The 12020-nt window shown below is 51.0% G+C and overlaps 2 protein-coding genes across 2 annotated transcripts; both read left to right on the top strand.

Moving 5' to 3' along the window:
- The first annotated feature begins 2522 nt into the window (after positions 1-2522).
- RAB13 (RAB13, member RAS oncogene family) lies at positions 2523-6480 on the top strand. Its single transcript, XM_019713212.3, has 8 exons — positions 2523-2775; positions 4027-4087; positions 4923-4983; positions 5223-5300; positions 5383-5472; positions 5592-5657; positions 5757-5807; positions 5941-6480. The coding sequence occupies exons 1-8, from the start codon at positions 2652-2654 to the stop codon at positions 6013-6015; spliced, it is 606 nt and encodes a 201-aa protein (XP_019568771.1). The 5' UTR covers positions 2523-2651; the 3' UTR covers positions 6016-6480.
- Positions 6481-8709: 2229 nt separating this feature from the next.
- Positions 8710-11787, top strand: JTB (jumping translocation breakpoint). The gene is made up of 5 exons (XM_019713330.3): positions 8710-10077; positions 10229-10266; positions 10475-10557; positions 10992-11071; positions 11465-11787. The coding sequence occupies exons 1-5, from the start codon at positions 9998-10000 to the stop codon at positions 11619-11621; spliced, it is 438 nt and encodes a 145-aa protein (XP_019568889.2). The 5' UTR covers positions 8710-9997; the 3' UTR covers positions 11622-11787.
- The last annotated feature ends 233 nt before the right edge of the window (positions 11788-12020 follow it).

Here is a 12020-nt window from a genome sequence, read left to right as displayed (position 1 = left end):
GTGTAAATATTCCGGATGTGGCTGATTTCAAACTGCTAAGGTGACATCGTTAAACACAGAGTTGGTAAGAGGTATCCACAATCTGTTTTCACGAGCAGTTCATAAGAACTGGTTCCAGTATGTCAACAATTATTGGGGAAAAAAATTTTTAATTAAAAAAAAAAAAGTTCCAACTCACTACTGATCGGCTGGTAAAACCTCTGAGAGAGTGACATTTAAGCTGAAATCTCAAAGATAAGGAGTCAACCATGCAACAATCTGGGGGGGAAAGCATTCAAGGCTGAAGGAAGAGCTTATGAATAGAAACCCCAAGGCCAGAATGAGCCTGCCACAACTGGGGGGGAAGCATTGCTGCCAGAGCTCCGAGAGCTCTGGGGAGAGCACTACCTGGATGCCGTTCCGGTGAAAGCAGGTACACACCAGGGTGCGTTCATTTCAGGGAGGTGAGCGAGAATAAATCGCGGAGGGCGAGCAGTTCCAAGCAAGATGAGAAGAACAAGAACTGATGGATTTTTATCCGAATAATCCATGAAAATTGAACAGTAATTTACAGGACTGGTGAGAAATGGTTTGGCCAAGTGAGGAGAGACAGAGAAGACTCAAGACTTGTGATACAGTTCGAAGACCTAATGGGATGTTCGCAGCTGCCGCCCTCACTCTCTCACACCAGACAACGCTACCTCTACACGTAGATCCCCCAGCTGGAGCCAAAGGAGAAGAGGGCTAAGTAAGGAGGTCTCCATACCACGGCTCGTACAAACCGACTGCCGGCAAATCCACCAATGGAAAGCACTCAGGAAGCAACTGGCTCCAGGAGCCGCTCTCAAGAGTGCGCCCTCTACTGGAGGGGTGGAGAAACTTCATCGTTACGAACCTGGGACCTTGGCACTCCGTGAAATTAGTCATTGTCAAAGGTCCTCTGAAAGGTCTCTTTCGCACACTTCCCTTCCAGCGTCTGGTGCAAGAAATTGCTCAGGACTTCAAAACGGATCAGCACTTCCACAGTGCAACTACTGGTGCTTCGCAGGAGGCAAGTAAGGCCTGTCTGTTTGGCCTTTTTGACGACACCTTGTGCAAAAAAAACTCCAGCTAGCACACAGCGTAGACAGAAAACGTGCTTAAGAATCCTCTATGATGGGAAATATTTCATTCTCTACAAAAAAAAAAATTCTCTTCTTCCTGTTATTGGTAGTTCTGAACGTTAGATATTTGTTTCCCATGGGGTCAAAAGATAACCTAAGTATATGATTGCAAGTGGAAAAATCGGGGACAGAAATCAGATATTGGCAGTTTTTCCATTTTCATTTGTTTATGAATTTTTACTATCAATGCGGGGACATAAAGCATTGATGCAAGTCAAAATGTTTCAGTGAAAAGTTTCAACAGTTCAACTTTATAACAATTATAAATAGACCTGTTAAATTTTCCTGGACAATGCCAGCATTTGGACTTTTTAAAAACAAGTAAATTTCTTATTGATGGCAGCTAAAAAAGTAAATAAATAAAATAATGGGAGGTGAGAGAATGGACAAAAAGGGATTGAATACCCTTGTTTAAGAAGGAACAAACATGGGCACATAAGGTAATAGAGATAAGTGACAAAAGATACCTTCTCACAACCAGCGCACTATCTTTATACAAGGACGATTCCTCTGACCCCATTGGAAAAGCAGATATTCTGACTAATTTTTTCCAAAGGCAGAGATAAACTTGTTTCTTTATAGCCATGTTCTGCATACTTCAGCTTCCTGGTTGCCAAGGCTACGCATTCACAGCCGGTTCAGTAGGGTGCCAGGAGTGCCCCGGGGCTGTGTTAAAAGATCCACGTGTCATCGGAAGAATGAGACCAGACATTTGTACTCCTAATCTCTTTCTTTCTGAGCTGGCTTGTCAGAGAAATCACACACAGGGTCCCAGAAGGAGGAAGACTGTGGGGGGCGGGGGGGGGGGCGGGGGGGGGTAGGGTGCGGCTGATTCTATGGTGTAATTGTTAATTTTCATTCCGTTCCACCAGGGGGCAGACTGACTCAACAAATAACCTCCTACTCCCCGGCATCCCGCTTCTTTTCAAAAGGAGCTGGGATTCTCGAGCTAAGGGCTCGGAATTCTAACACCAGAATTCTAGAATTGTCCCCGAATGAATCTATCTTCCTTGACTAGCCCTCCCAAAAATCAGCCCCCAATTTTTGCCAACTCCCAGCGCCATCCCTGCCTTCACCTTTATCCCCCCCAAAACCTTTCCCTTCCTCCTAATTCCTCGAAAATTCCTCTTCCCCTGGTCATCTTGGTTAAACTTCTACTACCCTTCACCCCAGCCTCTCTGGCCTCAGACGGTAAGAATGAGGTCAAAACATAGAGGGGAAGGAGAGTAAGCAAAAACCTGTGGGAAACGGCGAGGGAGACAGGCCGTCCCAGGCTGCGAAGGGAAAGCCCAGGACGCAGAAGGCTGGGCTGCCTCCCCGGCCGGCCGAAGGGTGGGCGGGCAGGGGGTGGGGCCCAGAGGAGTGCCGCCTCTCTTTCCCGGAGCCTGGGCGGAGAGGCAGGAAAACTTCCTGGCCCGGCTCCGGGCGACTCTGTCTGCCAACCCTCCACTCCCGCCTACCAGTGCCCGGCGCTTCCCCACCCCTCCCCCGGCTCCCCCAGTGTCCGCCATGGCCAAAGCCTACGACCACCTCTTCAAGTTGCTGCTGATCGGGGACTCGGGGGTGGGCAAGACGTGTCTGATCATTCGCTTTGCAGAGGACAACTTCAACAGCACTTACATCTCCACCATCGGTGAGCCCGCTGGCCGTACCCCAGACCCCCCGCGCCCTCATCCCCAGGCTCCTGGGTTACTAGTGGCCCCACCTCTCAGCCCTCTTAGAGTGAGGCTTCTAAACTCTGGTTCCTCTACCCCTGTGTCAGACCCATCCCCCATACATGCCTCTGGTTGGTACCCAAACCCCTCACCTTTCTGCAGCCTCCAGGCAACTTGGGTTGTGGTTCTTGGTACCATTCCTGTCCCTCGTGTCCCCAGATCCACGTGCACCCTTCCTTCTCTATGTCCCTCTCAGCTCCTCTTCCCCCACCCCACCCACCTAGAGCTCTTGATCTGCTCCCCACATTTCCTGTGTTCCCCTCCCCGACCATCTCTCTCCCAACTCTGCTCGCCTCTTTCTGCCCCGCTGACGTTCAGACTTGCCCACTGCATCCCCACCTTATCACCTACTCAGTCTCCTTGCCCCTCAATAGGGGGCGGGGAGGGTGGAACGGAGTGGTTGGCTGTGCGAGAGGGTGGCCCAAGGACTAGGATCATGAATATGCAGTTTGCCTGGTGAACAAGGTGGGGACGAGGGGACTTTTGGGGTCTCTGAGTCAGCCTGGTGACTCAGCCTCCTCTGTAGGGCTCCCAACAGGCTGGGGGAGGTGCCCAAGTTTCCACTAAGAACTCTGTCCCCTCCTCCCCTCTCATCTTTCTTAATCTCCTCTGGTCCGGGAAATAAGACCAGGAGAATCTCAGGACAATTCTGGTCAGAAAGGGGAAGGGAAAATGCCGGTTTCCTAGTTCAGCCTCAGGAGGGATCTTGTTTAGCTCCAGACTTTCTTGGTTGCAAGCCTGGCTTCTGAGTTAATTCACATAGACCGGCATCAGCTCGCTTTTTCCTCACTCTTTACCGGTGAGGACCAGGACAGTGGGTGGGTACTGAGAGTGAAGGGTTCTGGGAAAACAGAAGGGAAAAGGGGTCTGAAAGTAACATTTCAGGGGGACATGGACTGAATTGAGAGAGTTGTCAGCCTGAATGGCTGAGTGGACCCAAGGGCCTTAAGGACCTTGACTCTCCCTGCAGAATCCATAAAAATCTAAGTAGAAAACAGTGTGCTTGCTATACAAATACAGTTTTGAGAAGATTCTCCTGGTTTTACACTCCCACCAAGGTTGCTGGTCCGTTCCCCCCTCCCACCACACACGTCTGCGTGTGCACGCGCACACATACATATACACACACACACTCATACACACACGTCAACTTCTGTGTTCACTCCCAGGAATTGATTTTAAGATCCGCACAGTGGAAATAGAGGGAAAGAAGATCAAACTGCAAGTCTGGTGAGTGACTCCCCCAGACTCCTAACCAGACTTTACCGTCTACCGCCTACAACCCTTTTCTTTCTATGCTGCCTCATTCTCTCCTGTTCCCCATTGCTCCTTCCAGCACTTCTAATAATTTCTGTCATCTCACTCAGATGTCCTTCCATCTCTTTCTGCTCACTCAACTATTGTTTCAGCTTTTTTGGTAACTGTTGCCTCGCCCGGCTCCAGAGCACTCTTTGAACTTGACAACGAATGTCTGTGCGGACAGGCTTTAAGCAGCTAAATAGCAAGTCACAGAATTAAGACTGTGAGGCTAGTGCTCTGTGTAAATTATGGAGAGCCCAGCCAGGCAGGTGGAGAAGGGAAGCTGGAGACCCTGAAGGTGTTTACGTGCTTCCAGGCTTCACGGTGGCATTACGATGCCAGAGATAAGAACAGACTGGTACAGATTCTGCTTCTGTCATAGGCTGACCTTCATGAGTTATTTAGCCTTCCCAAATCTGTTTTGTCATTTGTAAAATAGGGGCAATAAAACCTGTCTCACAAGGATAGAACGAAGATTCCACAAAAGGACACATACATACTATACATATGAAATGACGCGTACACAGTGCTTGGCACAGAGGAAGCGTCCAAGGACTAAACCGGAGAGACCTTGTTTCTTAGGCCTCTGTCATCTCCCGTATTAGCCCGACTGCTGCATCCCTTTCCTCCTTTACTGTTTCCCGACTCTGTTCCTTTCAGCCCTAGCATGTTGCAAAAGCTAAATTCTTAACTGGCGGGGGTGAGGGGAGTCTCTTTGGAGAGCCCTTCCCTCTATGCTACCCCCTGAAATATTCCACCTTCTCAGGGACACAGCTGGCCAAGAGCGATTCAAGACGATAACTACTGCCTATTACCGTGGAGCCATGGTACGAAGTGTGGGTCTGACCAAGGGATAAGGGCACGAGGCAATAAAGTGTAGGTTTATGAGTACCGAGAGGCAGGGGTTGGGGCAGGGACAAATGGGGGTGCGCAGTGTGGGTTGCAGAGGGCCTCACATGGCCTAGTGGTTTGATTTGGGGATAAAACTTAGAGGGTCACTTAGAGGGCAATGGGAAGCCCAAAGGGGACGAGGGTCCCAAGCTCCTCTGTGAACTCCCATCCCCAGGGCATCATCCTGGTATACGACATCACAGATGAGAAATCCTTTGAGAATATTCAGAACTGGATGAAGAGCATCAAAGAGGTGAGGGCAGAACCTGGAGCATGACGGGCATTGTGAAGATGAGCAGGACCCAGCTTTACTGGTCTTACCCTTTTGCTCCCAGAATGCCTCCGCTGGGGTGGAGCGCCTCCTCCTGGGGAACAAGTGTGACATGGAAGCCAAGAGGAAGGTACAGAAGGAGCAGGCCGATAAGGTAAGGGCCAGCCTGGGCAGTGTTCTAGAACTGGCCTGGGAGGGCCACGATGAGGTCGGATGGCGGACGACTTGGCTGCTGCCATTTATCCAACTCTTCTTCCCATGTCCCCCCTCTAGTTGGCTCGGGAGCACGGAATCCGATTTTTCGAGACCAGCGCCAAATCCAGTATGAATGTGGATGAGGTGAGACACACCCCCCCACACCCCCAAAGAGACGGCGTATTTGAAGACAGACTTATCCTTTTCTCCCGTCCGATCTGACCAACCTCCTTTCCTCGCTAGGCTTTCAGTTCCCTGGCCCGGGACATCTTGCTGAAAGGAAGCCGGAGATCGGTGAGTCGGTTCTGCTGGGCTGTGTTGGGTGGGGAGGGGGGGCAATGCTAAGACACCTCACGAGGGTGGGTCCCCTTCAAAGTCTGTAGCCTCAGACCCTGTCACCCTGACCCCTGTGCCCTTCTGCCTGTAGGGGAGCAGCAGCAAGCCCTCCACCACTGACCTGAAAACCTGTGACAAGAAGACCACCAAGTGCTCCCTGGGCTGACGACCCCTTGCTGCTGCCGACCCCGAGCCTGGAGGCTGAGCCTCAGGGAGGCGGGGCTGAGGGGCTGGGCGGGGAGAAGTAGCAGGTGGGGCTTGGAGGAGGGGAGATGGTACCTGGTGAAAGAATGGGGAGACAAGGAGAACAAAAGGGAAGGGAAGGAAAGAGGAAAAGAACAAAGGAGGTAGAATAGAGAGGGAAGAAGCCAAAAGGGAAAGAGTTGAGGAAGTGAAAGAAGGTGAGAAGGAGGTAGGAAGAGAGGGAGGAGGGAAGGAAGGGAGCCCTGCGCCTCAGCCCTTCCCTGGGTTTCCAGGGCAACTGTACATGTAAACAAATGATTGATTCTGTTCTGGGATCAGGTTTTAGGGTCCTGTGAGAGGCTGGCTCAGCACCACTCTCTGAACATTTGGTCCTATCCTGTCACTGCCTGGTCTTTCTCAGTATTAAAGGCCACCATTTGCACAAGTGTCCCTGGTTTGGGTAACTTTCATCAGTGTTGGAGTCACTCTCTATTCATAAACCTAATTCCTGCCTCTAAGATGGCTGGGCTGCCTGAGTTCCTGAGCTGTTGAGGACTAGTCAAACAGCTCTCCCTTCCCCAAGGCTTAATTGATGAGGAAAACAGCAAGGAAAAGACTCTCTTGGGGCCGATCTGGTGGCTCAGGTGGTTGGAGCCGAGCTCCTAACTCCATGGTGGCTGGTTTGATTCCCACATGGGACAGTGAACTGCGCCCTCTACAGCTAAGATTGCGAACAACAGCTCTCCTTGGAGCTGGGCTGCCCTAAGCAGGCTCAGGTGAAGGCGGAAGGGGAAGAAAAACAAAGAAAAAACTGTATTAAAATTGTAATACTCAATGTATAGTGATAACAAAAGATGAATACAAGTCATGTGTAGACACTTAAAAAAAAAAATTCTGAACCTAGAATGGGGACATACTCTTTCCTTTATGGGGTTCAGAGGATCACTGTGGGCAGACCCTGGCCCAGGACATTCCAGAAGGATTTTTTTTTTTTTTTAAGAAGGACTCCTTTTTGGGCCTCCCCAGGGGGGTGACATCCCTAGCCTCAGCGCCATCGCAGAACCTAGTCTTGTTACCCAGTGATCTGTGCAAACATCTTTGATTCTGCAGCTGGTAGGCATTATTATCTTTTATAGATGAGGAGAATGAGACAGAAGAGGTTTACTTATTCATAAATATTTATTGAGCATCTACTATTTGCCAAGCACAGTGGTCGAGTTAACACAACCTTTGGGTGGCACTTACCCGAAGGACAAGTAAATTTGAACAGAAACAGGCCCTAACTACTGAATCACAGAGACAGAAGTATTGGCATGCAAAAGAACCACCACCAAAAAACTCAGGACACAGCCCCCTTCATCTTACACAATACTTTGTAAACAGCGGAATGATCTGACAGACTTGATCTCTTGTCAGGATAATGAAAATGTCAGATTGGTTCAGACATGATTCTGTGAGAAGTTTTATTCATGGATATGATGTCCCAGGTATTTCAGAAATCCCCGAGCCTGCCGTGTGGAAGTGGATGGCACAGCCCTGGTTAGTGCAAAGCCTTTTTCGTGCTGCTGTTTCTGCTGGTAAAAGACAACACTCAGAAAGAAGTCTGATGTTCTGGGAGAAAAACTTGCACATGGATTTGATAAATGTACTAAGCATCCAAGCTTTGGTGGGGTAATGTCCTCATCTGTGGCTTACGTTTGAGCTCTGTAGTCAACTACCCAGTGAGTTTCATTTGCTCGAGAGATGAGGAAAGACTTGCATTTTATGAATCCCAGGAAACCTGACATCATCATCATACCTCACAGCAGATACTGTAAAATTCCGTTTCAGCATCGAGATCCTACGCAGTTGCTCGGTATGGCTGTTGGATGTGAGATCTTAAGAAGATCTTGTCATGAAACAAGATAGAACGGGGTGAGGAGTAACGGAATACTAGATTTCAGCCCAAACTTTTTTTTTTTTTTAATTAAGTAGGAAAAGTCAATGTTGCAGTCACATGAGCCACATTTCTAGCGTTAGAGCTCACTGGTCATGTGTGGCTCATGGCTTCTGTACTGGATAGAGCACATATAGAACACTAAAAACATCACACACACTCTCACACAAAAAATCACAGAACGTTTTATTGGACAGCACTGGTGTTGGGGTGAGTTAGGAGGCCACTGCAGTAGTCTGGGGGGAAACAACAAGAACCGTAACACCGGCAGTGGAAATCGAGCGGGCGTGACATCTTGTCTCTTTAGAGCACTGTTTTGGTTGGCTTCTCACTGGTCAATTCAACTGAAGTCTGCTGTGGAAATCTCACTTTCATTGCGTGTTTGTGCGTGTTTAATACATACATACTTTTTATTATTAATTTCAGGTGTATCAAAACTTTCATTATAGCTAAAAACTACCGAGGAAAAACCCACACCCTACTTTCTGTAACTACAACTATTGACACATACACAGACAAACAAAGGAAAAACAGTCACAAGCAAAATTAAAGCTCAGCCTCAACCCGTTGTTTTTTTTTCTTCAACTCTCACCCAGTGATCTTTCCAATCTGATAGTTCCCGCTCTGAAGAAGCCAGCTTTAAGTCTGATGGGAAGACGGAATTTATGGGAAGTAGCATTAGATATACTGGTAATTCCAAAGTGCCCTCGCCCTTATGGCGGTGGGGGAGGGCAGCAGCTGTGGTCTCTGGGCTAGAAAGGCTGGTGGGGCGAAGACGAGCCGAGGTAAGAAAAAAATATGGGGAGCAGGATTACTGAGGATCAAAATGAGCTAAGTTTTGGATTTAAAAAGTATAAGAGGCGAGGCAATACGATTAGAGGAGAATAAGTGGTTTCATAAACATTTCATCTGCATCTCGACCAAAAAAAAAAAAAATGCACGTTAGCATTTCCATTTTACCGGAGAGCCAGGTAACGTTCTCAAGGCACGTGGCTAATAAGCCCGAGAACCGAAGCTCAACACTTGCTGCGACTTCAAATCTCAGGCTCTCCTCATTGCACTAAGGATTATTCCATTACGTAGGAGCGAGGGAGAGCTGAGAGCGTTTGCGGCGGCCATTCAAGCACCAGTTCTGGGGAGTCACTTAGCCATCAACATGAGGGGTGACATCTGAGCAGAGCTGAGTGGGAGCCCAGAGACAGGGAAAGGCTTCACGTTCACGGGGGGGCTCCGGTGTTCCTGCTCCCGGAGGAAGGAGCAAGTCCCTGGACCGCCAACCCAGCTTCTCCCCTTGACCATCCGGGACGGGAAGGGTGCAATGGGTTAACAGGTCAGAAAGGCTGAAGCTTCGTGATAAATCTAAGGGTTTTACGGAAGGAGCCAATCCTGGAGCGCGACGTGTGGTTCCTTTTTACGTCTCGCTGCTCACCTAGCCCACAGGGGCAAACAAGGCGACAGCCCAGGGACAACGAACCGAGAACACAGCTCCGCCGCCGCCATTTCCTCAATTCCCGCAAGACTGCCAGGACCATAACACAACAGGGCACCGAGCCAACGGGCCGCAGCGACAGCCGATTCCCGGGAAGCAGCGCGCCGCGCCGCCAAGCCCGGAAGACTACAAGACCCAGCAGGCAACGCGCGCGCCTGCGCCCCCGCCAACCCCTCCCGGCTGGAAAACCTGGCCGGGGAGCTGGGCCCCACGCCCAGGAGGCGCCGCGGGGCAACATGGCCGCGCCGGGAGCGGAAGCGGAGGTGAGGGGGTTCTAGGTCCGCAGAGCCTCTCGCGAAGACCTGCGGGCCCGCACGAGGGAACTCACGGCCCTCGCCAACAAAGGCATTGGCTTTTCTCGCCGTGGCCATGGGCACGTTCCAATAGGGCCTGGGACCCGAGGCAACCCCAGCGTTTCGCAGCCTGACCTGGAGCCTCCCGGGCGGCTGCAGAGGAAAGCGCCGCGTCTGCGCTCAGACGGAGGCACGAGGCCAGACACGCAGGCCCCACCGTCCCGGCTGGTGCGACCCCGAGCACCCCATGCCTGCGGGCGCGGACACGCGTGGCCTCCCCCAGGGCCGCTACCTCTGGCTGCTCTGCGCTTTCGCCTTAACGCTCTGGTGAGGCGGGGATGAGGGCAGGGAAAGGGAGGGGACAGAGGTCCCGCCGTACCCGCCCCCGGGGATGAGGGAGCGCTTGTGCCTCGACCGCGGGGGGCGAGGGGGTCCCTCTTTTCTGATTTTTGCCCCCCTGTCCCTCTCACCGCTGCAGCCAAGCGGACGCCCCGGTGCAGGAGGAGAAGCTGTCAGGTGGGTGATGGTCTGGGAACCGGACGGCCCCGTAGTTTTGGTTGTGCGTTGTGGTGACATCCTGCCATATGTCGGGAGCGCAGGGAGCGCCGGGCGGCATCACGTGGAACGCGGGCATTCGGTGGTGCTGGGAAGTGCGGTGGGCAGAACCTTGGGGGGAAACACTTTCCGAATGAGGTCTGGGGCTGGCATGTCTCTCCCCTTTTAGGGAGCACCTCAAATTTGCCGTGCTGGATGGTGGAAGAGTTTGTGGTGGCAGAAGAGTGTGCCCCGTGTTCTAGCTTCCAGGCTGTGAGTATCTGTTTTCTCTCCCTTTTTTCTCACATCTAATCAGCCCCTACATCTGACGAAGTATGTCGTTGCATTGTCTTGCCATCTTTTTCCTTGCAGTCTCGGTGTGTGTCCAGATCTGAACCTGTCTTCCCCCCCCCCCCCCCCGAAAATGTGCCCTTTTCTTTCCAAATTCGCGGCAGCATTCAGCTAATACCCACGTCCTGTTCATTTTGAATCCGCAGGCTCTGGAATCTGTCCCTGCCTCTCCTAGACCATTGCCCCTGAAGTAGTCTTTCAAACACATGTCCTAGTGACGCGGCATCCCCATCAGAACTCTCCCTTAGTTCTGTGGCCTGACTGCTCTGAGCCCCAGCATGTGGGCACCTGCCTGTTCTGAAAGGCAGCCTTTCTGCTTCTTCCTAACATGCGCTTCGGTCCTTTTCTCCTGGCAGAAAACCACCCCTGAGTGTGGTGCCACAGGCAATGTGGAGAAAATCACATGCAGCTTATCTAAGAAGAGTGAGTTCAAAAGGCAAGTGCTGTGCCTCTTCTAGAAACCTCTTAGGTCACCTTTGCTCCTATGACCTTAGGTAGACAGTCCCACCTCTTCCTCTTGGAGGTAGCGTGGCATATTGGAAAGGGGAAGGGATTTGGAGCCAAATTACTTCAACCCACATCCCACCTCTACTCCTTAGCGCTATGTTGTTGGCCATATTTTCTCATCGGTAAAATTGGTTAATACCAGCTCTGCTGATCTCACCAGAAAATAAGTGAAATGATATATTTGAGTGGGATTTATGTACTGAAACACATTAGAAGACTGCCTCTGGTTTCCTCTTTTCCCCTGGGATGTATCTTGGTTAGGAGATTGGAAGGAGAGGCTGTCTGGCCTTCCCTGGGAGTAACTGTTTCTTCCCGCCCCCAGCTGCCGCTCAGCTCTGATGGAACAACATTTATTCTGGAAATTTGAAGGGGCTGTCGTGGGTGTGGCCGTGGTCTTCGCTTGCCTTGTCATCATTCGTCAGCGACAGCTGGACAGAAAGGCTCTGGAGAAGGTCCGGAAGCAAATCGAGTCCATATAGCGACCTTCTACCGTTTTATATGGGTTTTAAAGACCTTCCCTCAGACAGAGAAGGTGGAACAGACTGACTCGTGCCCTTGGTTTTGGGGAACCTTGTGGTGGCACTCCTTGCTCCTGTCTTCGTCGTCTAGATCATTAATGAGCAGAATAAAAAGTATGAAATCGTTTCCTTCCCTACTGTAATTTGGTTTGAGGCAGGAAGTCATGGGGGCAGAGAGGGAAAGAGGGTGGTGGCTTTCAGCCTCAGTGTACCAAGTACCTGTGTTCCCCCTCTTCTACTACTTATTTAAAACTTCGGGGGCTGGCCCGGTGGCTCAGGTGGTTAGAGCTCCGTGCTCCTAACTCCGAAGGCTGCGGGTTCGATTCCCACATGGGCCAGTGGGCTCTCAACCACAACGTT

The sequence above is a fragment of the Rhinolophus sinicus genome, chromosome 7, assembly GCF_057876585.1.
Source record: "Rhinolophus sinicus isolate RSI-liver-muscle chromosome 7, RSI-T2T, whole genome shotgun sequence".
In the NCBI taxonomy this organism is placed as follows: Eukaryota; Metazoa; Chordata; class Mammalia; order Chiroptera; family Rhinolophidae; genus Rhinolophus; species Rhinolophus sinicus.
The sequence above is the reverse complement of the archived record's forward strand: the minus strand, read 5'-3'. Positions and strand labels throughout refer to the sequence as shown.